Source organism: Ranitomeya variabilis, chromosome 2 (assembly GCF_051348905.1).
Source record: "Ranitomeya variabilis isolate aRanVar5 chromosome 2, aRanVar5.hap1, whole genome shotgun sequence".
NCBI lineage: Eukaryota > Metazoa > Chordata > Amphibia > Anura > Dendrobatidae > Ranitomeya > Ranitomeya variabilis.
In genome coordinates, this window is record NC_135233.1 from 93,637,264 (window position 1) to 93,664,651 (window position 27,388).

Consider the following 27,388-nt stretch of genomic DNA (forward strand, 5'->3'; position numbering starts at 1 on the left):
TGGGATTAAGGGGTTAATTAGTGAAAGCACTTTATTATATTATATGTATAACAATGATTTTTTTGCACAATGCACTTTATCATATATAAATATTGTTCTAGTTTTTTTTAGCTGCGTAACATTGCTGTATTTAGGAAAACTGCCATTTTTATGTCTGCTGTAATTTCCTTTTTGTAATCTCCATTCTTTCCAGTTATCTCGTGTTCCTGAATATCTTTTTATGTTTTTTTTTATTTAATTGAATAAAAACTAATATAGTTTTAAAAATTGATCTGTTCACTTCAAATTTTTCTTTGGCACCTATCTCTGTGAACCTGGTGTACAAAGAATATAGTTGTGTAGTCTTGTCTCAAACATATTGCACTGTACTTCTGGATACAAATCCAGCTATTGTTAGGGTTGCTAGTAAATTAATATATATATATTTTTTTTTTTATGCCAGTGTATTTTAATATTGGAATGATATTTCCCAATATTAAAACATGTGGCTATTTATAAAAACCACGGTTTTAATTATTTTAAATTAGCTAAAATTATGTGATCAATTGGATGATTGCCCCATGTTAAAGGGAGTCTGTCAGCACAAAATTGCTATTCGAGCCAAGCACATCCACTTTGTGCACCTTTAACATGGAATAGCAACTCTCTGCGACTTCCCACTTGTTTTCATTCTATATCTGCCCTCCCCTGGCTCCTGCAAAGTTAATATGGTCAGGAAGAGGGGGATGGAGGTAGGTGAAAAACCAGTCAGCAGGAGTATGTACTGAACTGTGGCCGCACCAAGAGTTCTCCGAGCGCCTGTTCTTGGTTTGAACAGTCCTGTTATGCTGATAGAATTACGTTAAATGCATTTAAGGTATTTTTTTCTTGAAGTTTTGAGAATATTCGTCACAACTGGGTTTTTTTTTGTCATAGCTGAGAACACTGACTGTAGAAGGATGCGAATACAAGAAAGTGCACCAAGACTTGGTGCGAGACCTTCTGCGCCTCTCAACCAGCTCATACGGCCAGGTATGCCTTTGGCATAATTGTTCTCTTTTTTCATTTTTATCAAATTGGTGCTCATACTTGTTTTATTCTTTTTAAATTGAAGCATATTTATTAAGTAGAAACATTACTTACAGATTGGTTGATACCGAAATTACAGCAAAGTAATAAGTCCAGCAATGACAGATACAGGAGTTCAGGATTTTATTTTTTCCCTTTTTTATCCCCAAATCCCGCCACCCTCCTTGCCCATCTGAATATGCATAAACTATCTTACCAATACTGTATATGTGGTCCATGTACTGTATCTAAAACAAAATGAACACTCCCCCCACATTTTTATTTTATATTTTATTATATCTTTTCATGGAACAACACTGAAGATATGACAGTTCGATTCAATGTAAAGTTCTAAGTGTACAGCTTGTATAACACTGCAAATTTGGTGTACCCTCTAAATAACTCAGCACACAGCCATTAATGTCTAATCAGCTGGCAACAAAAGTGAGCACACTCCAAGTGAAAATGGCCAAATTGTGCCCAAAGTCTCAATATTTTGTGTGGCCACCAGTATTTTCAAGCACTGCCTTAACTCTCTTGGGCACTAGAGCTTCACAGGTTGACAATGGAATTCTCTTCCAGTCCTCCATGATTACCTCACGGAGCTTGTGGATGTTGAAGACCTTTGCTCCTCCACTTCCGGTGTGAGGATGCTCCACTGATGCTCAATAGGGCTTAGGTCTGGAAACATGCTTGGCTAGTCAATCATCTTTTACCTTTTGGGGTTATGTTGGAATAATAATAATAATTTATATATATAGCGCCAACATATTCCGCAGCACTTACCAATTAAGCGGGGACATGTACAGACAATAAATTCAGTACAAGTTAAGACAATTTAAGCAGTGACATTAGGAGTGAGGTCCCTGCTCGCAAGCTTACAATCTACAAGGAAATGGGGGGACACAATAGGTGAAAAGTGATTGTTATTTCAGGTCTGGCAATTAATAATAAATAGGGATTTTCATACAAAGCTGCATGATCCGGTCATCAACCCGTGTGTTTAAGTGCAATAGTCAAGCATCAAGTGCAGTTATCATGTGCATGGAGGGTGTAACTGTGGAGACAGATGAATAGTAGGGTGCAGATTCAGAATAATATTTGGAAGGAGGGAACAGGGCAAAGTTAGTTTACTGAGTAGTTGATGTTGTAGGCTTGTTTGAAGAAATGGGTTTTTAAAGCGCGCTTGAATAGGTCGGGGCTAGGTATCAGGCTGATCCTCTGGGGAAGTGCATTCCAGAGAGCTGGCGCAGCACGAGAGAAGTCTTGGAGACGGAGGTGCGAGGTTCGGATTACGGGGGATGTTAGTCTTAGGTCATTTGTAGAATGGAGGGCACGTGTAGGGTGATAGACAGAGATGAGAGAGGAGATATAAGGCGGTGCAGAACTGTGGAGAGCTTTGTGGGTGAGAGATGAGTTTATACTGAACCCTGTAGCAAATGGGTAGCCAGTGTAATGACTGGCACAAGATGGAGGCATCGGTGAAGCGGCTGGACAGAAATATGACCCTGGCTGCCGCATTCAAGATGGATTGGAGAGGAGAAAGTTTGGTAAGAGGGAGACCGATCAGAAGAGAGTTGCAGTAGTCCAGACGGGAATGAATAAGAGCGACAGTAAGAGTCTTAGCAGTTTCAAAGGTTAGAAATGGTCGGATTCTGGAGATGTTTTTAAGATGCAGGTGACAAGAGCGATATAGGGAGTGATATAGGGAGTAAAAGAAAGTTCGGTGTCGAATATGACCCCAAGACAGCGGGCATGCTGCTTGGGAGTTATGGTTGAATCCTCCAGGGTAATTTCGATGTTGGGTAGAGTGAGGTTAGTAGAAGGGAGAAACACAAGTTCCGTTTTGGAGAGATTGTTTCAGATAGAGGGAGGACATGATGTTAGAGACAGCAGACAGACAATCCTTGGTATTTTGAATTAGGGTAGGGGTGATGTCAGGGGAAGAAGTGTATAATTGGGTGTCATCAGCATAGAGATGATACTGGATCCCAAATCTGCTGATTGATTGTCCAATAGGGGCAGTGTATAGAGAGAAGAGGAGGGGGCCTAGGACTGAGCCCTGCGGAACCCCGATAGTAAGGGGACGAGCAGAGGAAGAGGAACCGGTGAAGGAGCGGTCAGAGAGGTAGGAGGAGAACCAGGAGAGGGCTGTCTTCTTGAGGCCTATAGAGAGGAGGAGTTGGTGATCCACAGTGTTGAATGCTGCGGAGAGATCCAGGAGAATCAGCAGGGAGCAATGACCTTTGGATTTAGCTGTTATTAGATCATAAGAGACTTTAGTGAGGGCAGTTTCAGTGGAGTGTAAAAAGCGGAAACCAGATTGTAAGGGGTCGAGTAGAGTTATCCGAGAGATAGCGGATTAGACGGGAGTGGACCAAGCTTTCCAGGAGTTTAGAGATGAAGGAAAGTTTAGAGACAGGTCTGTAGTTAGCAGTGCAGTTCTGGTCCAGGGATGGCTTTAAGTAAAAGGGTTATGATTGCATGTTTAAATGAGGAGGGAAAAATACCTGAAGAAAGAGAGGTTAAATATTTTAGTCAGGTGAGTGGTGACCACTGGTGAGAGAGACTGCAGGAGATGTGAATGGGGTCACTGTTGCAGGTTGTAGGCCGAGCAGAAGCGAGGAGCTTGGAAACTTCTTCTTCTGAAACAGGCTCAAAGATGTCTAGTGAGCTTAAGGTGCGGCAGGGAAGGGGATCCAGGCACTGAGGAGATTGGGCTGAGATATGGATGTGGTTGATTTTTTCTAGGAAATAAGTGGCCAGATCCTCACCGCTGAGGTTGGTGATGGGGACCTGTACTTTAGGTTTCAGGAAGGAGTTTAAGGTTTCAAAAAGTTGTTTTGGGTTGTTGGATAGTGAGGTGATGAGGGTGGTGAAGTAGGATTGTTTGGCCTGATGAAGGGCAGAGTTATAGGTTTTGAGCATGAACTTATAGTGAATGAAGTCTTCTGCTAAGAGAGATTTTCTCCACTGCCGCTCTGCACACCTTGAGCAACGCTGAAGAAAGCGTGTTTGCATAGTGTGCCAGGCCTGCCGTTGTCTGTGTTGGGTCTTTCGGCGTGTAGAAGGTGCTGCTTCATCTAGGGCATTCTTCAGTGTATTATTGAAGTGTGACAATGCTAAGTCTGGATAGGAGAGGGAGGAGATGGGGGCTAAAGATGTGTGGAGATTGTCCATAAGCTGTTGGGTATTAATAGTACGTGTATTCCGATAAGTGTGGTAAGTGGGGGGTGTCCCGGGTGAGGAGACAATTCTTGACGGAGAAGGAAAGAAGGTTGTGGTCCAAGAGCGGGAGAGGGGAGTTAGTGAAGTCGTGCAGCGAGCCGGGACGGTAGAAAACCAGGTCGAGTATTCCCGTCCTCATGCGTAGGAGAATTAGTAAACTTTGAGAGGCCGAATGAAGAAGTTAGAGAAAGAAGCGGAGAGGCAGATTGGGAGAGGGGATCATTGATAGGGATGTTAAAGTCTGCCATGATGAGGGTGGGGATGTCACAGGATAGAAAGTGAGTAAGCCAGGTGGCAAAGTGGTCTAGAAACTGGCGGGAGGAGCCTGGAGGGCGATAAACAACCGCCACTCGCAAGGAGAAGGGCTTAGTCTGACGGCGTGGACTTCGAAGGAAGGAAATGTAAGTGAGGGAACCGGGGGGGATGACCTGGAAAGCACATTGTGATGAAAGGAGCAAACCAACACCTCCACCCTGTCTGTTCTCGGGTCTCGCGGTATGTGAAAATTTCAGCCCACCAAATGAGAGAGCGGCAGCGGTGGTGGTGTCTGAATGCTGGATCCAGGTTTCTGTAATAGTCAGAAGGTTAAGGGAATTAAAGAGGAAGAAATCGTGAATGTAAGTTAGTTTGTTACACACAGACCGTGCATTCCAGAGAGCACAGTGGAAAGCGATAAGAGAAGGCATGCACTGAATGTTAATAAGATTAGCAGGGTTTCTATATGTAGCTGGAGGAGAGTAATACATGCTGGTGGAGGGAGGCCCAGGGTTGGGGGGAGATGTTGCCTGCAACTAGTAAAAGGAGATAAAACAGAAAGAGCAGGTGGTGGGATGATTTATATGAGCGTTTTGAGTGCTACATTGGAGGTATTCGATGGTTTGGAGTGGGTAAGAAATGTCAGTAGAGCCTCAGAGTTATACATGGGAGAGGGGAGAAGGGAGGGGTGGATATGGAGAGAGTGCCCAGAATGTGTTAAAGGGCGGTCGAGTTGTGAGAAAGCAGAAGTAAAAACAAATAAGAAGCAGATTGATATGATAAATGCATAATGCAGTATGACTGACCGAGAAGCATGATTTTTTAAAAACTTATGCACCTTACTTGTCTCCTTGTCTCCTGCCCTACTGCCATTGTATAACTGCCAAGCACTTTATACTGTTGCACTTAATATTTGTTGCGCGCATGTTATCCCAGTCAGACGAAGTATATCTGAAATGAAATAACTGCTAGCATCAGGCAACAAATGGCCACAAACAGCAATTAACCAATTAGCATAAGCCCAGAGCAGGTATTACTATGCAGGGTAAACAACCAATGCCGAGCAAGGCCATAAAACAGTGGGGAAAAAAAAAAGCCATAGGAGTGATGGATTAAATACCATGAAAAAAACTTGCTAGATATGGTTCTGCTCACACTTGTCAGACAGAGCCCACAAACGGATGATGGATTAAATACCATGGAATACTTCCCTACGGCCCAGTTTCTGAAGAAGCTTCCTTCTGGGACAACAGCCATTCCGACCAATTTGATGCAGTGTGCTGCATATGGTCTGAGCACTGACAGGCTGACCCTCCACCTCTTTAACCCCTTCACCCACGGAGTGTTTTTCGCTCCCCTTCTTTCCAGAGCCATAACTTTTTTATTTTTCCATCAATATGGCCATGTGGGGCTTATTTTTTGCGGGACGAGTTGTACTTTTGAACGATACCATTGGTTTTACTATGTCTTGTAACAGAAAACAGGGGGGAAAAAATTCCAAGTGCGGTGAAATTGCAAAAAAAAAAAGTGCAATCCCACACTTGTGTTTTGTTTGGCTTTTTTGCTAGGTTCACTAAATGCTAAAAATGACCTGCCATTCTGATTCTCCAGGTCATTATGAGTTCATAGGCACCAAACATGTCTAGGTTCTCTTTTACAAAGTGGTAAAAAAAAAATCCAAAACTTGCTTAAAAAAAATTTAAAAAATTGCGCAATTTTCTAATAATGGTAGCGACTCCATTTTTCGTGATCTCTGGTTGGGAGAGGGCTTATTTTTTGAATGCCGAGCTGACGTTTTTAATTATACTATCTTGGTGCAGATACGTTCTTTTGATCACCGGTTATTGCAATTTAATGCATTTTAATTTTGGTGTTTTGATTTTTTTTCTCGCTACGCCGTTTAACGATCAGGTTAATCTTTATTTTTATTGATCGGGCGTTTCTGAACGGGGCGATACCAAATGTGTAGGTTTTTTAATTTTTTGTTTTATTTTGATTGGGGCGAAAGGGGGGTGAATATGAATGAAAATATATATATATATATATATATATATATATATATATATATATATATATATATATATATATATATATATATATATATATATATACATATACAAATTTATTTTTTTTTTTTTTTGGCGCGCTTCAATAGCCTCCATGGGAGGCTAGAAGCCTGCACTACTCGATCGTCATAGATCACCTCTATGCAGCAGAATTGCGGGCTTGCTATGAGCGCCGACCACAGGGTGCCTCCTGATTCAGTGATGAATCATGAATTTGCATTGGGCAGGGTGATGATGCTGGAACTTTTGTTTGGTGCCGCTCCTGTGAGATTTATAAAGATGACTGCCTGAAGAGAACATGCAAATTTCCAGTCATTGATGATATGGGGCTGCATGTCAGGTAAAGACACTGGGGAGATGGCTGTCATTACATCTTCAATAAGTGCACAAGTTTATGTTGATATTTTGGACATTTTTCTTATCCCATCAATGGAAAGGATGTTTGGGGTTGATGGCATCATTTTTCAAGATGATAATGCATCCTGCCATAGAGCAAAAACTGTGAAAACATTCCTTGAAAAAAGACACATAAGGTCAATGTCATGGCCTGCAAATAGTCCGGATCTCAATCCAATTGAAAATCTTTGGAAGTTGAAGAAAATGGTCCATGACAAGGCTCCAACCTGCAAAGCTGATCTGGCAACAGCAATCAGAGAAAGTTGGAGCCAGATTGAAGAGTAATGTTTGACCCTCATTAAGTCCATGCCTCAGAGACTGCAAGCTGTTATAAAAGCCAGAGATGGTGCAACAAAATACTAGTGATGTGTTGGAGTGTTTTGTTTTTTTTTGTTTACTTTTCATGTTTCCATAATTTTTTCCTCAGAATTGAATGATTCCATAATTTTTCCCCTATGCTTGGTTAAAAAAAGTAACCATTACGGACTCCCACATTTTTTGTTCTTGAATTTTTTTTAGTGTTTCTTAAAAAAAAAAATAAAGTTATTTCAAATGGCATCTTTCTGGCTTTAAGTTTTGTGCCATGTCTGTGATCTGATTTTTTTTCCCTACAAAATTAAACAACTGAATTCACATCCTCCAAGGCCGGAGATTCCATAATTTTTGCCAGGGGTTGTAATATTCCCCCCCCCCCCCCATGTTTTTAGGCAGCTGCAACTTTTCCAGCTTTTCTCCTAGGTATTCCTCTCCTCCAGACCAAATCTCTGAAAATATTGGGCATCTTTCTAAACTAGTCTTTAGTTATCCAGATAGGTGAATTTTGTATGTACCAAAATTATTACTGCAGGCCTAGTTACTGTAAATGGCACTTCCATTAATGAATGTAATCCTACAGAAAAAGGGAAGCCGAACCCAAGTGTTAAGAAAACTTTTTACAACTTTATTAAACATACATAATTTGGTAAAAATCTTTAAGGAGGTACAAAATATACAATAAAAACCAAGTGTGTACTATTGTTATTAAAGAGGATTCACATATAGGTTGCTTTATCATTGGGAGGTAAAATCCTATATGGTACATCACATAGCATCTCCTACATAATTATGTGCTATTAAACTGCTTTAATTAGATACATTCACATCTGGTATGTATCTGTGCATTAATTAATGTACTGAATAAGTACTGCAAAAGTGCTTATTGCATAATGTTAGATCAGTGGGTCATATGTATAGCAGGTTTATGATGGATTGTAGACTTGCATAGTGCCTATAAAGGACATGTGCAAGCTAAATGCCTATGAAGAGACTATGCAGGAGAAGAATAGCAAAATGCATGTAAAAGAAGTTAGAGTACACAACAGGATGCCAAAAGTCTGAAAATTTTGCAACTTTACGAAGTATTTTCTGGTGTGTGCACTTTGAAGGCTGCATGACCCGGGCTCTCTAGATCCTGTCCATCCACAGCTACAAGTGTATGCCCAGTACAGCGCTGAGGTCACATCTTCTCATGCTAGAATGACACACGTCTGTATATGTGCTTTGAAAACCTTTAGCTGGAGGTCATTTTTTTTCTTATTCTTTTTTGTCTCCTGCAAAAAGCCATCACCAAATGTGATTAGATGAGGTCATTTTAGGAGTAACAAGTGTTAAATGGAAGCAGCTGATATATTGAAGTGCACAGTACAGAGCAGAAGGAATAATCACTGATATATCTTCATTTTGTTACACAGGTCAGGAGCAAAGCTCAGCAAGCATTTTTCACAGCTCTGGGAACCTATAATTTCTGCTGCCGTGATATCATTCCTCTCGTACTTGAATACCTGCGTCCGGACAGACAAGATGTGACTCAGCAACAATTCAAAGCAAGTCTTTACCTCCCCTATTTATTATGGAGAATTAATATTACAATAAAGAGGTTGAATATAAATGACTATCTATATATATATATATATATATATATATATATATATATATATATATATATATATATATATATATATATATATATATATATATATATATATATATATATATATATATATACAAAATGAGAAATTCTATTAGGTTTACCATAGAAGGAACATGATGCAGTATTACATACAGTACTTAGCTAGGGGTGCCTTTTGGAGTACGGTCATGTCCATGCGCCAAATGAACAGCTCATAAATTTCAGTAGTAATTGCTGCCTTTATATCAGACACTTGCTGCTGCTTCCACCAGTGTCCAGCTCATTGCTGGGGAGCCCAACAGTAGGATGAGCTTATTGTAAGAAGGACCTACTCTAACAATACAGAATGGCTAACGAAGAGATCCCCTGTAAATATCATATTCTACCTGGAATTGGTATTTAACCCCTTAAGCCCGTATGACGTACTATCCCGTCGAGGTGGGGTGGGCCTTAATTCCCGGTGACGGGATAGTACGTCATACGCGATCGGCCGCGCTCACGGGGGGAGCGCGGCCGGGTGTCGGCTGCATATCGCAGCTGACATCCAGCACTATGTGCCAGGAGCGGTCACGGACCGCCCCCGGCACATTAACCCCCGGCACACCGCGATCAAACATGATCGCGGTGTACCGGCGGTACAGGGAAGCATCGCGCAGGGAGGGGGCTCCCTGCGGGCTTCCCTGAGACGATCGGTACAAGGTGATGTACTCACCTCGTACCGAACGTCTTCTCCCTGCAGGCCCCGGATCCAAAATGGCCGAGGGGCTGTATCCGGGTCCTGCAGGGAGCACTTCTGGGTCGGAGCAGGCTGCAGATGAAAGCTGCAGCCTGCTCCGATGAAAGTATGATCGCGGATCTGATAGAGTGCTGTGCACACTATCAGATCTGCGATCTGTGATGTCCCCCCCTGGGACAAAGTAAAAAAGTAAAAAAAAAAATTTCCACATGTGTAAAAAAAAAAAAAAAAATTCCTAAATAAATAATAATAAAAAAAAAAATATTATTCCCATAAATACATTTCTTTATCTAAAAAAAACAAACAAAAACAATAAAAGTACACATATTTAGTATCGCCGCGTCCGTAACGACCCAACCTATAAAACTGGCCCACTAGTTAACCCCTTCAGTAAACACCGTAAGAAAAAAAAAAAAAAAACGAGGCAAAAAACAACGCTTTATTACCATACCGCCGAACAAAAAGTGGAATAACACGCGATCAAAAAGACGGATATAAATAACCATGGTACCACTGAAAACGTCATCTTGTCCCGCAAAAAACGAGCCGCCATACAGCATCATCAGCAAAAAAATTAAAAAGTTATAGTCCTCAGAATAAAGCGATGCCAAAATAATTATTTTTTCTATAAAATAGTTTTTATCGTATAAAAGCGTCAAAACATAAAAAAATGATATAAATGAGGTATCGCTGTAATCGTACTGACCCGAAGAATAAAACTGCTTTATCAATTTTACCAAACGCGGAACGGTATAAACGCCTCCCCCAAAAGAAATTCATGAATAGCTGGTTTTTGGTCTTTCTGCCTCACAAAAATCGGAATAAAAAGCGATCAAAAACTGTCACGTGTCCGAAAATGTTACCAATAAAAACGTCAACTCGTCCCGCAAAAAACAAGACCTCACATGACTCTGTGGACCAAAATGTGGAAAAATTATAGGTCTCAAAATGTGGAGACGCAAAAACTTTTTTGCTATAAAAAGCGTCTTTTAGTCTGGTTTCACACTTGCGTTTTTATCTGCATGCGTTTTTTAAAAAAAACGCATGTGTGAAAAAATGCATGTAAACGCGGTAAAACGCATGCGTTTTTATAGAAAAACACAAGAAAACAAGAAAAAAACAAAAAACCCTAACCCTACCCCTAACCCTACCCCTAACCTGAAATACGTGGCACTGAAATACGTGGCACTGAAATATACGTTTATATACGTATATACGTATATAAGTGCCACGATATTTCAGTGGCCACGTATATAAGTGCCACGTATTTAAGTGCCACGTATTTAAGTGCCACGTATTTAAGTGCCACGTATTTAAGTGCCACGTATTTCAGTGCCACGTATTTCAGTGCCACGTATTTCAGTGCCACGTATTTCAGTGCCACGTATTTCAGTGCCACGTATTTCAGTGCCACGTATTTCAGTGCCACGTATTTCAGTGCCACGTATTTCAGTGCCACGTATTTCAGTGCCACGTATTTCAGTGCCACGTATTTCAGTGCCACGTATTTACGTGCCACGTATTTACGTGCCACGTATTTACGTGCCACGTATTTACGTGCCACGTATTTACGTGCCACGTATTTACGTGCCACGTATTTACGTGCCACGTATTTACGTGCCACGTATTTTTCAGTGCCTGAAATACGTGGCACTGAAATTCGTGGCACTGAAATATCGTGGCACTGAAGTATTTACGTGCCACGTATTTTTCAGTGCCTGAAATACGTGGCACTGAAATACGTGGCACTGAAATACGTGGCACTGAAATATCGTGGCACTGAAATACGTGGCACTGAAATACGTGGCACTGAAATACGTGGCACTTATATACGTGGCACTTATGACTGTCAGAAAATGTTCAGTAAACGGTTAGGGGTGAGGTTAGGGGTAGGGTTTCAGGTAGAATTGGGGAGCTTCCACTGTTCAGGCACATCAGGGGCTCTCCAAACGCGACATGGCGTCCAATCTCAATTCCAGCCAATTCTGCGTTGAAAAAGTAAAACAGTGCTCCTTCCCTTCCGAGCTCTCCCGTGCGTCCAAAAAGGGGTTTACCCCAACATATGGGGTATCAGCGTACTAGGGACAAATTGAACAACAACTTCTGGGGTCCAAGTTCTCTTGTTATCCTTGGGAAAATAAAAATTTGGGGGGCTAAAAATCATTTTTGTGGGAAAAAAAATATGTTTTATTTTCACGGCTCTGCGTTGTAAACTGTAGTGAAACACTTGGGGGTTCAAAGTTCTCACAACACATCTAGATAAGTTCCTTGGGAGGTCTACTTTCCAATATGGGGTCACTTGTGGGGGGTTTGTACTGTTTGGGTACATCAGGGGCTCTGCAAATGCAACGTGACGCCTGCAGACCAATCCATTTAAGTCTGCATTCCAAATGGCGCTCCTTCCCTTCCGAGCTCTGTCATGCGCCCAAACAGTGGTTCCCCCCCACATAGGGGGTATCAGCGTACTCAGGACAAATTGGACAACAACTTTTAGGGTCCAATTTATCCTGATACCCTTGTGAAAATACAAAACTGGGGGCTAAATTTCATTTTTGTGAAAAAAAAAAAAAATAATATTTTCACGGCTCTGCGTTATAAACTGTAGTGAAACACTTGGGGGTTCAAAGTTCTCACAACACATCTAGATAAGTTCCTTGGGGGGTCTAGTTTCCAATATGGGGTCACTTGTGGGGGGTTTGTACTGTTTGGGTACATCAGGGGCTCTGCAAATGCAACGTGATGCCTGCAGACCAATCCATTTAAGTCTGCATTCCAAATGGCGCTCCTTCCCTTCCGAGCTCTGTCATGCGCCCAAACAGTGGTCCCCCCCCACAAATGGGGTATCAGCGTACTCCAGACAAATTGGACAACAACTTTTGGGGTCCAATTTATCCTGATACCCTTGTGAAAATACAAAACTTGGGGGCTAAAAAATCATTTTTGTGAAAAAAAAAAATATTTTTATTTTCACGGCTCTGCGTTATAAACTGTAGTGAAACACTTGGGGGTTCAAAGCTCTCAAAACACATCTAGATAAGTTCCTTAGGGGGTCTACTTTCCAAAATGGTGTCACTTGTGGGGGGGTTTAATGTTTAGGCACATCAGGGGCTCTCCAAACGCAACATGGCATCCCATCTTAATTCCAGTCAATTTTGCATTGAAAAGTAAAATAGCGCTTCTTCCCTTCTGAGCTCTGCTATGCACCCAAACAATGGTTTACACCCACATATTGGGTATCAGCGTACTCAGGACAAATTGTACAACAACTTTTGTGGTCTAATTTCTTCTCTTACCCTTGGGGAAATAAAAAAATGGGGGTGAAAAGATCATTTTTGTGAAAAAATATGATTTTTTATTTTTACGGCTCTGCATTATAAACTTCTGTGAAGCACTTGTTGGGTCAAAGTGCTCAACACACATCTAGATAAGTTCCTTAAGGGGTCTACTTTCCAAAATGGTGTCACTCGTGGGGGGTTTCAATGTTTAGGCACATTAGGGGCTCTCCAAACGCAACATGGCGTCCCATCTCAATTCCAGTCAATTTTGCATTGAAAAGTCAAATGGCGCTCCTTCCCTTCTGAGCTCTGCCCTGCGCCCAAACAATGGTTTACACCCACATATGGGGTATCAGTGTACTCAGGACAAATTGCACAACAATTTTTGGGGTCCAATTTCTTCTCTTACCCTTGGGAAAATAAAAAATTGGGGGTGAAAAGATCATTTTTGTGAAAAAATATGATTTTTTATTTTTACGGCTCTGCATTATAAACTTCTGTAAAGCACTTGTTGGGTCAAAGTGCTCACCACACATCAAGTTCCTTAGGGGGTCTACTTTCCAAAATGGTGTCACTTGTTAGGGGTTTCAATGTTTAGGCACATCAAGGGCTCTCTAAATGCAACATGGCGTCCCATCTCAATTCCAGTCAATTTTGCATTGAAAAGTCAAATGGCGCTCCTTCCCTTCCGAGCTCTGCCCTGCGCCCAAACAATGGTTTACACCCACATATGGGGTATCAGCGTACTCAGGACAAATTGCACAACAATTTTTGGGGTCCAATTTCTTCTCTCACCCTTGGGAAAATAAAAAATTGGGGGTGAAAAGATCATTTTTGTGAAAAAATATGATTTTTTATTTTTACGGCTTTGCATTATAAACTTCTGTAAAGCACTTGTTGGGTCAAAGTGCTCACCACACATCTAGATAAGTTCCTTAGGGGGTCTACTTTCCAAAATGGTGTCACTTGTTAGGGGTTTCAATGTTTAGGCACATCAGGGGCTCTCCAAATGCAACATGGCGTCCCATCTCAATTCCAGTCAATTTTGCATTGAAAAGTCAAATGGCGCTCCTTTGCTTCCAAGCTCTGCCATGCGCCCAAACTGTGGTTTACCCCCACATATGGGGTATCAGCGTACTCAGGACAAATTGTACAACAACTTTTGGGGTCTATTTTCTCCTGTTACCCTTGGTAAAATAAAACAAATTGGAGCTGAAATAAATTTTGTGTGAAAAAAAGTTAAATGTTCATTTTTATTTAAACATTCCAAAAATTCCTGTGAAACACCTGAAGGGTTAATAAACTTCTTGAAAGTGGTTTTGAGTACCTTGAGGGGTGCAGTTTTTAGAATGGTGTCACACTTGGGTATTTTCTATCATATAGACCCGTCAAAATGACTTCAAATGAGATGTGGTCCCTAAAAAAAAATGGTGTTGTAAAAATGAGAAATTGCTGGTCAACTTTTAACCCTTATAACTCCATCACAAAAAAAAATTTTGGTTCCAAAATTGTGCTGATGTAAAGTAGACATGTGGAAAATGTTATTTATTAAGTATTTTGTGTGACATATGTCTGTGATTTAAGGGCATAAAAATTCAAAGTTGGAAAATTGCGAAATTTTCCAAATTTTCGCCAAATATTCGTTTTTTTCACAAATAAACGCAAGTTATATCGAACAAATTTTACCACTAACATGAAGTACAATATGTCACGAGAAAACAATGTCAGAATCGCCAAGATCCGTTGAAGCGTTCCAGAGTTATAACCTCATAAAGGGACAGTGGTCAGAATTGTAAAAATTGGCCTGGTCATTAACGTGCAAACCACCCTCGGGGCTTAAGGGGTTAATACTATTTTGTCACATGTAAAGCACCATGGAATAAATGGCGCTATGATAATAAATAATAATTCTGCTAAGCCTTTAATGACTTTGACTTGAACTTTCGATTTTTTTTTTTTTTCCTCCCCTTTATTCCTAGATCCATCACTTGTTTTTTTGCGGGGCAAGATTTAGTTTTGAATGACACCATTCATTTTCCTATATAATGTACTGAAAAAAATGTTAACAAAAATACTCCAACTGTGATGAAATGGTGAAATAACACGCAATTCTGCTATTGTTTTGTGTTATCAGTTTTACATCATTCATAGTGCGGTAAAAATTACTTGGCAGTCTCATTATTCAAAGCAGTATAATGCCAAACTCGTGATAAAATAAATATATATATATATATAAATAAATATATATATATATATATATATATATATATATATATATATATATATATATATATATATATATATATTAAATTTTTTTTTTTTTTTCAGTAATGGAACTTTAAAAAATAATCGTGTTTCTACCGCCTTTTTCTGAGACTCATAATTTTTTCTTTTTTTAATTTCCCCATCAGCAAAGTTTCCACTTTACTTTTTATAGATGATATTTTGGGGTACCTATGGCAATTTCATTGCTTTTTATTGTATTTTCTTGGGTTAATGCAGCACCAATATAACTGCAATTCTTTTTTTTATTTTCTCTCCATTTAATTTACTAATTTAGATAAAATTATATTTTTTAGGTAATTCATATACATATTGTATATTTATTATAGAATTTATTTACTTTAGTCCGTGTTATTTATATTACACACTGCAATACAATAGTATTGGAGTGCATAATGAAACTGCAATCCTCTTATGAGGCCCAGCTTCTGGCTGAGCTTTACAGCAGCACTAAGCATTTATAGGGACGTTTTGCAATCCCCCAGGTGTCATGGTAACCCATTGGCTCCCAGCGATTGCATTATGGGGGGGGGACCAATGGAAGCTGGTGTGGGCATGTTGGCAAGGAAGCTATTTAATTGCTGCTGTCAGTCATTTGCAGCAGCATTTAAATAGTTAACAGCAGTATTCAGAGCTCGCTCAGGCTGCTGCTATTGTTACAAGCAGGTGCTTGCTATGTATGTAACACCACTGGCATTTGCCAGCTATGACGTGGTCTCGGCTGAGCCTGCTTCATACAGCCTTCAGTGACCTGTGACGAAAATATACATCACAACTTAGAGTTAGGCTTATAAGTGCTGATACTCAAATGAGTTCTTGCCTTTAGGGTGCCTTGTATTGTCTGCTTGGAAACCATGGTGCAGTCTGCCTAGCAAACCTTCATGATTGGGAATGCATTGTACAGACATGGCCGGCAATAGTCTCATCAGGTCTCAGCAAAGCAATGTCTCTAGAGAAGCCGTCCATAGTTCGCCTTTTTGACGATTTGGCTGAGAAGGTTCATCGCCAGTATGAAACGATCGGTTTGGATTTTTCGGTAAGTAGTAACCGGGTCACACATGAATTTGGAGGACGTTTTTATTTAGGTATATATAATGCTTGCCGTATACTGGATTTTTCAGACTATAAGATGCACAGGACCATAAGACGTACCTAGGTTTTAGAGGAGGATATTAGAAAAAGAAATAGAAGAAAAAAAAAATGTGGTCAATTCTGTACGCATGGCTCCTTAATCCCCATCCTGGTATGCATAGTCCCCCTCATCCCCATCCTGGTATGCATAGTCACCCTCATCCCTATCCTGCTAAGCATAGTCCCCCTCATCCCTATCCTGGTATGCAGTGTCCCCCTCATCCCTATCCTGGTATGCAGTGTCCCCCTCATCTCTATCCTGGTATGCATAGTCCCCCTCATCCCTATCCTGGTAAGCATAGTCCCCCTCATCCCTATCCTGGTAAGCATAGTCCCCCTCATCCCTATCCTGGTATGCAGTGTCCCCCTCATCTCTATCCTGGTATGCATAGTCCCCCTCATCCCTATCCTGGTAAGCATAGTCCCCCTCATCCCTATCTTGGTAAGCATAGTCCCCCTCATCCCTATCCTGGTATGCATAGTCCCCCTCATCCCTATCCTGGTATGCTTAGTCCCCCTCATCTCTATCCTGGTAAGCATAGTCCCCCTCATCCCTATCCTGGTAAGCATAGTCCCCCTCATCCCTATCCTGGTAAGCATAGTCCCCCTCATCCCTATCCTGGTATGCATAGTCCCCCTCATCCCTATCCTGGTATGCTTAGTCCCCCTCATCTCTATCCTGGTAAGCATAGTCCCCCTCATCCCTATCCTGGTATGTATGGTACCCCTCATCCCACCATAGCCAGAACTGGTAGATCTGGACTAAAAGACGCACCTCCCATTTTCCTCCACATTTTTGGAGGAAAAAAGTGCGTCTTAGACCGAAAAATACAGTACATTGCGCTTATTTGGTTGATTTGATGTTTATGACCAGGTGCAGAGCCGCAAATTTACAGTGGTATCGGGGCCGAAGAATGAAAATGAAAGGCACTTGGTAGTAGCCTAAACAGATCCAAAATATGATGTTTGCATTCTCATTCTAATTTGTAACCTGTCAGAACGACAGCAATATTAGGCTAGTTTCACACTAGTGTTCGGCAGGGCTGCGGATGGCAGCTGTCTTCCTCCGTTAAGCCCCACCTACTGCCGCACCTCTTCCTTCAGGTCCGCTTACTTCTGCATGCGTCCGTACCCTATCTTTAACATTGGGTACACAGGCCATGTGGATGTATGCGGATGCCTCGGCATGCGTCGTTTTGACGCTGCGCCGATCGCAGCAAAATCCAACATGTTGCATTTGATGCAGTATGACACAGCATCAGAAGGACGCATGCGGACACATCCGCATGGCCTGCGTACCCAATGTGGAAGATGGGGGACGCATGCAGACGTAGGCGGACCTGAAGGAAGAGGTGCGGCAGTGGGCAGGGCTTAACGGAGGAAGACGGCTTTCGTCCACAGCCCTGCCGAATGCTAGTGTGAAACTAGTCTTAGACTAGCAGTGTGACTGCATAGGTCGTTGAGCAACAAAAAAAAAAATCTGTCTTGTAGTAATCTGATGTTTCATTGTTCCAATGCTGAGAAATCGCCCTGTGAAGCCGCTTTCAGATTAGCCTGGAAGTGTAGTCAGGGCGTGATGATGCACTCTGAAAGTATTGACAAGCCCCTAAGCTAACTTGAATGAGGCTTCAAAGCTTGATATTTCCATACTGACACATTATTACTTTGAAGAAATAAATTATTTTTGTTGTTGTGCCAGAAGGTATGCAGCCATACCATCTGTTTCAGCAGTAAAGTCATCATGATCGGTTCTGATGAAGAGACATGTTTTTAGACACTGTTCAGGACTCTGTAGGATCAGCCCAGTCTACACGGCGCAGCTTGCCAAAAAACTAAAGGTCTACATATACACTATTTATGCCCAAATGACAGGTTTCAGGCTTAATTATTTTCCAGTATTGTCAGTCACTGAGGAGAGCATTGCGTGGCTGTGAACTTTTACCACCTCAAACAAGTGGTTAGAAGGGTCTCTGCACACAGACCCGCAACCATCAACACCTCCGACATGTCACTATGAAAAGCTTTTTAAAATGACGATTGCTCTGTGATGATCATGCAGATGTGCGATTATTACCTTTACAGAAAGTGTGTAATCAGAAGGACCATGTCATTGAATGTTTGGACAGTAGAAGTTTCATCCAACACTACGTCTTTGGTCATATTTCTGTATTTGCAGGTCCCAGATGCTTGCATACAGATAGCTATTCTGCTGCAGCACTCTCTGAAGCCCTCCAACAACGCCGAGCTGCCCCCCGCTGACCAGCTGTCTCTAGCACTGAAGAGGCAGGAGGAGAAGAACGCAGAATCTGTGAGGTGAGTCTCCTGCTTCTGAAGAGGACACACAACTTGTCTTCTGAACATTTCATTTGGTCGGGTATTCTTTCCAGGTTGAAAAATCTGATGTCATTTTCAATAAAAATCCTCAGGGTTTTTTTTTTTTAGCCAGGTTTTCACTTCTGACACAGTTTATGGTGTGGTTTTTAACGTTTGTTGTTTTTTTTTTATTTTTATAAATACTTCAATGTCCTGTTTGGTCCATGTGCAACATACAGGAATTCTGCAACACCTAGTCGGAAAAAACAGCATGGATTTCCCATATAAATCAAAAGGAAACCTATATTCTCAGAGTCTATGAAACGGTTTTGGTGCAGATTCTCATCAGAATCAACATGAAAAGTCTGTGTGAACCTATTCGTACACTGCCATGTATGACTATGTGCATACTTTTTGTATGTCGGCACTAATATCGCACCACTTGTTTTTTTCAGGAATTATGAACGTCTAGTCGACATGTTGCTCGATTGTGTCACTCCGAGAAACCTGTAAGTAGCGGACATTTTTCCTTTGTTTACATTATTGCATGGATGTCATTATATTTGCCTATCGTTATGATCCTGATGTTATTTTACCACCTCGTTACAGTCCGTGGAAGTTTGAACACATCGGCATTGGGTTTCTGTCCTTGCTCCTAAGAGATGACTATGTCCTACCTCTTCGTGCAATCAGATACTTGGTGCAGTGTCTGAATCATGATGCCCTTATAGTCCGCAAGGTGCCGTAAATGTTTCTACTTCATTTTTTTATTATTTTACAAGTGTTAATGGTGTCCTGTGGTATTTTATGACTGACTGAATGCTTCAGGTCTAAATGACAAGTGGCACAGATCAGGGTTGCCAACTCTCCAGAAATTCAATGACCGTCCATAAAAATAAGGCTTTTTTTTGCATATCCATAAAGAGAATGTAAGGTGTCTGATGTTTTTTTTTTTTTTTTTTTTCGCTGAAATATATTGTACTAATTATTTTGACTGTAGTTCTCATCATTTTATAGTGAATGCAATGGGTATCTTCATATCAGAATGCTGGGCTGTAGACATGTCACTTAAAATCAGAATGATTTATTATGGGTTTCCGATGTTTCTGTAAAAACAATATCGTCTTTCTTTTGAATTTTTTTTTTTCATAAGCTGTCCTGAAAATAATTGAAAAGTCAAGTTGGCAACCCTGGCCCAAATGCAGAGTTGTCATTTGGGGCTTGTCCCAGGATAATCCACTGTTTTGCCATGTAGATCGACCTTCGGTCCTCCAAGCAGGTTGCCTCTGTTAAATATAGTGTATAACGTAATGGTTAGGGCTAGAACTAAATCTTAAATATTCTTCACATCTCAGAATGTCCTTTTGGCCATATTAGGGACAGATGTATCAAGCTTGCAGTTTTTTGTTGCTCCACAGAATAGCGCAGGCAATGGTGCATATAGGGGAGACCAGTAAAATACAAAAGTGTATATATATATATTTTTTATGGGTTATGGATGCCGCTGTACACTTACTGACTGATGTTCTCATTGGGAAATTCTGAATCTGATCCGCTGCTAGTTTCTTTGGAAGTGTACTGACCCTTAACTAAGAACCAATGTCTGATGTTCCTTTTTTCATTGCAGATGGCAATTTCCACAGTTGCCGGGATTCTTAAACAGCTGAAGAGGCCTCACATTAAAGTGCCCATATGTCCATACGAAATCAGTACGTAGAAATGCTCTAAAAGTGCGGACTTCTAATTCTTGTAAAATGTAGCATTAAGTCAGGGTGTGGGTGTGTGTACATATACATATATAAAATATACAGCAGAACAGCCAGTCACAAAATATAATTTACAATACTAATATCATTAGCAGTGGTATAATTGTGCTAATTTGTTAAAGGTGGATGTCCCAAACCTGACACCATCCTGGCTGGAGACAGGTCCGACAACCTATGGATACATTATAATAGTGCCAGTTTACCAAAGACAAAAGAATTGTGGGAGACAAATTGCTTTGTGGAGAAGACACACTGGGGCTATTATACCTGGCCAAAGTAAGTTGTGTTTTATTGAGCTTTTTTGTTGTTGTTTTACAAACTACATTAACTAGCCTAATATTGGAGAATGTGTAAAAAGACTGATATCCTACCGTGTTATTCATGGTTTTCAATGCTAAAAGTGTAACCGTCGTATTAATTTTTACATCATAAATCAATAGCACACATGGAAATAAGAAACTTTGTAATCTATCAGATCAGCGAAATCTGCTTCTTTCTCCTCCTGGACTGATTGATCATCCTCTAAATTTTCAGTTCATAGGTAAAATCTGTCCTCAGTGAAGACAGTGCTACATTGCTGAGCTAGGAGATGGCAGTTGGTGCTGATACAATCTTATCGGTAGTAACCATCATCTATGTATCTCAGTAATGCAAAAAAAAATTGTCTTTTCTGAATACAGATTTTACCTGTCAATTGAGCATTTTGAGGATGAATAATCAGTCCTGGGGGAGAACGATTTCTCTGATAAAATATATACCGTAAGTTGCTTGTTTTCATGTGTACAATTGAGTTATGAAATCAAATTTAAAACTGCAGTAAAAAGGTAGCTCTACTCTTTCACTCTTCTAAGATGTATTCCCCCTTAATTAGTTAACAGGTTATTACCATCTTCTTAAATGGGTATGGTCAGATCATTCTTAAAAATACAAGCAATTTACAGAACATGCTCGCTGCTTACTAGCTTTTTCTCCTACACCCCATTGGGGGACACAGGACCATGGGTGTTATGCTGCTGCCACTAGGAGGACACTAAGTTAACACAGAAAGAATAGCTCCTCCCCTGCAGTATACACCCTCTCACTGGCCAATATACAATATAGTGTCTGTTGGAGGCACTTAGGTCTGTTTCAGACCCCAACGTTTTTATTTTCATTTTTATTTTCTGTAAATTTTTATTTTTTAATTAACTGAGTGAAGGGGGCGACAGATCCCTTTCAAGGGTCCGCTCTCCCCTGAACCATCAACAGGCGAGCACGCGGAGTATATCTCCTCTTACCCTCTCCTGTGACGACTGGGGCACGCCAAATTCTATTCTTGGGCGACGGTTCCTCCTTTGGTCCCGATCTCCCCCCCCCCCCTTATATCACGACGAGCACATAGAGCTTCTGCTCTCATGTTCCTCTCCTGGGCCCAACGCTATATGATCAGAGGCCCCCACCTGATGGCATCACTGCAGCCCCACGACCGCCGGAAGCCCCGGAGGTGAGGATGGATGGAGGGCTCTCTCCATATCCCCCCTTCCCCCCCGATCAGGGAGGATGGAGCGCTTACCCTCACAAGTGACAGGAGGCTGGGGAAGAGGCTGCATCGCGCTGTGAGTATATTCTCCTCGCGCTTACCGGCGTCGGAGAGTGGGGTCCTGGTCCCTGGGGAGAAGCGCCGTTGGCCGGATGCCAGCAGCGGTGAGCCAGCGTTCCGTCGCAGGCCGCCGGCGCGCATCGCTGGCAGGCTCCAGAAATTTAGTCCCCGGCTTTTTAGCCGGACTAGGCCGCGGTTTGCATTGCCCCGCCCACCGCCAGAGCTCCGCCAACTTTCTCGTCCAGAACGAGAGGCGTCCTGCAAAATCTCGGGGGGCCATGTTGCTCGCGCTCCTGTGAGGAAACCAGCCGCACAGTGTCACCACGCTGACTGACAGCTCCGACAGCTACGGGGCCACCGAACATCCCTTCTGCCGTCCTATTCCTCCCTGGGGACACAGACACAGGACCGTGGGTAAGCTGTACCAGGAAGAGCTTAACCCCTTCTCTGCACGCATACCCTGCCTATCTCTAAAGACACACTATGTCTCGCCTTAAAGAGGCCAAAAGGGTGAAGTAAAAAACAGTGTGCTTTTTGTTAATGTGCCACTTGCAGCACTGCCTTGCCCCGAGCTCACAATACCCCGTTATGTGCGGATTGTGATCCGGCCTGTGTGCAGCCGCCTCTCGCTGCCACCAACGCCACCTCTGACCCTGCTGAGCCTAGTCCCCCTGAGTGGGCCGCTTCCCTATCACGATCTATGGCTTCCCTGGCCAAGGCAATAGACTCCCTCTGGGGTCCCTCTTTAAGTCAGACCGCAGAGAACTCTGGTGACGGTACGGATCCGCCCACCTGCAGGGGGCGCACTCCGTCACGAAGGGCTCAGGGTTGTAGAAAACTGACCCATGTCGCGTCCCCTGATCACAGCCGTGCTTGTGTTTCAGCTTCTACGAGCTCAATTTCTCGTTCCCCTTCTCCTGAGAACCATAACGCACACGACTCTGAATACGAGTCTGATGCATCTTTAGTCCAGGATTCCTCGACTTCTCAACAGACGCTTGATTCTCTCATTGAGGTGGTCAACAAGACCCTGAAGGTGGGCGGGGAACTCTTATCCACTCAGGAACACGTGGTGTCTTTTAAAAAGACTAAACGTGCCCAAAAGGTATTCGCCACTCATCCTGAATTTAAGGACATTGTCCAGAAACACAGGGATCGGCCCGATAAACGTTTCACGGGTCAAAAGCCTATTGAGTCCAAATACCCTCTTGCTCAGGAACTAATGAAGGACTGGCTACAGTCTCCTTCAGTGGATCCTGCCGTATCACATCTCGCCTCCAAAACGCTCCTATCCTTGTCGGATGGTTCTTCAGTCAAAAACCCCACTGACTGTCAAATTGATTACCTGGCTCGCTCTGTTTTCGAGGCTACAGGAGCATCTCTCTCTTTCCATCTTTCGCCGCTACTTGGGTGGCTAAGGCTATGGTCGCTTAGGCTGAGGTGCTGACCACAGCCATCCATGACAGTAATCTCCCTCCAGAGGCGATCAATCTGGCTAACCAGATAGCCCAAGCTGGGGACTTCGTGGTTAATGCTTCAATAGACGCGGCCAATTGTGCTGCACAAGCAGCCGCGAACGCATTCTCCATCAGATGAGCCCTGTGGCTCAGATTGGCGAGCAGATTCTGCTTCCAAAAAATCATTGACATCTCTGCCCTACCAAGCTGGTCGCTTATTCGGAGAAAAGTTGGACCAAATTATTTCCGACGCTACCGGAGGAAAGAGTAAATTCCTCCCTCAACAAAAACCTGCCCGGCCGTTTCGGTATCAACAACAACCCCGATTCCGGCCCTTTTGCAACAATCCCAATTGGTCATCTTCATCAGGATCAGGTCGAGTATCGCGCCGAGACAGGTTCCCATGTCTCATACAGGCCCAACCGTAGCTGGAAACCCAGACCGAGGTCATCCTGATCTAAGGAAACCAGATCCCTTAGACCTTCCAATCAATGACTCGTTGCAACATCCGGAGGACATCGACGAAGTAGGCGGCCGTTTACTTTCGTTCTGCCAAGCCTGGCTCTCGGTCGCCCATGACGAGTGGGTCAGAGAACTGGTGTCCTCCGGATACAAAATAGTTTTCTTCCCCCCCGACACGCTTCTTCCAGTCGTGTCCTCCCAAAACAGAGACAAGGGCCTTTCTCCAGGCCATACGGGCACTACAAGGAGACTGAGTCATCATTCCGGTTCCCCAAGACCAAAGGTTCAAGGGGTTTTACTCAAACCTATTCGTGGTCCCAAAAAAGGACGGTTCGCTGCAACCAATACTGGAGCTAAAGCTTCTGAACAACTTTGTCAAAATTCGATACTTCAGAATGGAATCTCTCCATTCTGTTGTCGCGTCCATGGAAAATGGAGAGTTCCTAGCATCCATAGACATCAAGGATGCTTACCTCCACATCCCAATTTTCCCTCCTCATCAACAGTTAGAGCAGGCCCCAACCACAGATCTCCGCGCTGATGATCTGGCCAATTACTTCAAAGAAAAAATTGACCACATTCGACAGGAAATCATCTCCCAATCTCTTCATACCATGCACTGTCCTCCCTCCCCCACTGCATCTAGTTCACTCTCTGACTTTGAACCAGTTACTGAAGAAGAAGTAAGCAGGCTCCTTGCATCTTCTCGCCCGACCACTTGCACCAGTGACCCCATTCCGTCACATCTCCTCCAGTCCCTTTCCCCGGCTGTCACCTCTCACATAACAAAAATATTCAACCTTTCCCTCACTTCCGGTATTTTTCCCTCCTCATTGAAGCATGCCATCATACATCCATTACTTAAAAAACCCTCCCTCGACCAAAACTGTGCCGCTAATTATAGACCTGTCTCTAATCTTCCCTTCATCTCTAAACTCCTGGAACGCCTGGTCCACTCCCGTCTTACCCGCTATCTCTCAGATAACTCTCTTCTCGACCCTCTTCAATCTGGCTTCCGCTCTTTACACTCTACTGAAACTGCCCTCACTAAAGTCTCTAATGACCTACTAACAGCTAAATCTAATGGTCACTACTCCATGCTAATTCTCTTGGATCTCTCTGTAGCATTCGACACTGTGGATCATCAGCTCCTCCTCGCTATGCTCCGCTCCATCGGCATCAAGGACACCGTTCTCGCTTGGTTCTCCTCCTATCTCTCTGACCGATCCTTCACTGTATGTTTTGCTGGTTCCTCCTCCTCTCACCTTCCCCTTACTGTTGGGGTTCCTCAAGGATCAGTCCTAGGCCCCCTCCTCTTCTCTTTGTATACTGCCCCTATTGGACAAACAATCAGTAGATTTGGGTTCCAGTACCATCTCTATGCTGATGACACCCAATTATACACTTCTTCTCCTGCTTTCACTCCGACCTTCTTAGAAAACACCAGTGATTGTCTTACCGCTGTCTCTAACATCATGTCCTCCCTCTATCTGAAACTGAACATGTCAAAAACTGAACTCCTCGTGTTCTCTCCCTCTACTAACCTACCTTTGCCTGACATTGCCATCTCCGTGTGCGGTTCCACCATTACTCCAAAGCAACATGCCCGCTGCCTTGGGGTCATCCTTGATTCTGAGCTTTCATTCACCCCCCACATCCGATCACTGGCTCGCTCTTCTTATCTGCATCTCAAAAACATTTCTAGAATTCGCCCTTTTCTTACTTTCGACTCTGCAAAAACTCTTACTGTTTCACTTATTCATTCTCGTCTGGACTATTGTAACTCTCTACTAATCGGCCTCCCTCTTACCAAACTCTCCCCGCTCCAATCTGTCCTGAATGCTGCTGCCAGGATCATATTCCTCACCAACCGTTACACCGATGCCTCTACCTTGTGCCAGTCATTACACTGGCTACCCATCCACTCCAGAATCCAGTAAAAAACTACTACCCTCATCCACAAAGCACTCCATGGCTCAGCACCACCCTACATCTCCTCTCTGGTCTCAGTCTACCACCCTACCCGTGCCCTCCGCTCCGCTAATGACCTCAGGTTAGCATCCTCAATAATCAAAACCTCCCACTCCCGTCTCCAAGACTTTACACGTGCTGCGCCGATTCTTTGGAATGCACTACCTAGGTTACTACGATTAATCCCCAATTCCCACAGTTTTAAGCGTGCCCTAAAAACGCATTTGTTCAGACTGGCCTACCGCCTCAACGCATTAACCTAACTATCCCTGTGTGGCCTATAAAAAAAAAAAAAAAAAAAATCAGGTTCCTTGCATCATGTTCTCATACACTTTATACAGTTAATAGCCCTCTGTGTCTGTACTGCTACATACTTAGGCTGTTAACTGGTTCATGCAGCTTTACATGAACACCCGAGCCTTACACTATGGCTGGTCCCAATAACTAAAGCAATTGTTACCATCCACCTCTCGTGTCTCCCCTTTTCCTCATAGTTTGTAAGCTTGCGAGCAGGGCCCTCATTCCTCCTGGTATCTATTTTGAACTGTGATTTCTGTTATGCTGTAATGTCTATTGTCTGTACAAGTCCCCTCTATAAGTTGTAAAGCGCTGCGGAATATGTTGGCGCTATATAAATAAAAATTATTATTATTATTATTATAACAGTTCCTTCGCTTCGCCTTTCGTGAGGAACACTTCCAGTTTGTGGCCTTACCCTTCGGTCTCGCCACCGCTCCAAGAGTTTTCACCAAGGTCATGGCAGCTGCCATGGTAATTCTTCATGCTCGGGGAGTGGTGGTACTTCCGTACCTGGACGACCTACTGATAAAAGGCCCGTCATATCCAGCCTGCGAGGAGTCCGTCGATATCACGGTGGATACACTTTCTCTCCTGGGTTGGAAGATAAACTTCGACAAATCTTCTCCGGTCCCGGCTCAGCGGATTTCCGTCTTAGGAATGACCCTGGACACTTCCCATGGCTTGGTCATTCTCCCTCCAGAAAAGGCCTTGGCAGCAGGGAGCGCAGACTCTCTCCCGCCCAATCTCTCACTCCATTCGTTTCAGCATGCGCATTCTCAGACAAATGGTAGCAGCCATGAAGCTGTTCCGTTCGCACAGTTCCACCGTCCCTTACAACATGCGCTGCTGTTGGCATGGAACGGGAACCCGTCCTCTCTCGACCGTCATCTCCGTCTGTCTCAGCAGGTCAGGCAGACCCTCAGGTGGTGGACGCTAAAGTTCTCCCTGTACCAGGGAAAGTCTTTTCTCCCAGTGCGCTGGCTGGTGGTGACCACCGATGCCAGCCTTTTGGCTTCAACCAACACACAGCACAGGGGCGGTGGTCCACTCGAGAGTCGCGTCTCCCCATCAATATCCTGGAAATTCGAGCCATCAGACTAGCCTTGTTCAGTTTTCACCATCTCCTGGCAGGTCACCCCATCAGAATCCAGTCTGACAACGCCACAACGGTGGCG

The 27,388-nt window shown here is 43.0% G+C and overlaps 1 protein-coding gene across 1 annotated transcript in view; it reads left to right on the forward strand.

The window, feature by feature from the left end:
• The window catches only part of PSME4 (proteasome activator subunit 4), a 222,369-nt gene that overhangs the window by 150,761 nt on the left and 44,220 nt on the right, over positions 1-27,388 (forward strand). The window contains exons 26-33 of the mRNA XM_077282708.1: positions 916-1,011; positions 8,723-8,854; positions 16,061-16,270; positions 18,542-18,678; positions 19,134-19,187; positions 19,288-19,417; positions 20,306-20,387; positions 20,567-20,720. Of these exons, the coding sequence (XP_077138823.1) occupies positions 916-1,011; positions 8,723-8,854; positions 16,061-16,270; positions 18,542-18,678; positions 19,134-19,187; positions 19,288-19,417; positions 20,306-20,387; positions 20,567-20,720 (995 nt within the window). The remainder of the gene's footprint in view (positions 1-915; positions 1,012-8,722; positions 8,855-16,060; positions 16,271-18,541; positions 18,679-19,133; positions 19,188-19,287; positions 19,418-20,305; positions 20,388-20,566; positions 20,721-27,388) is intronic.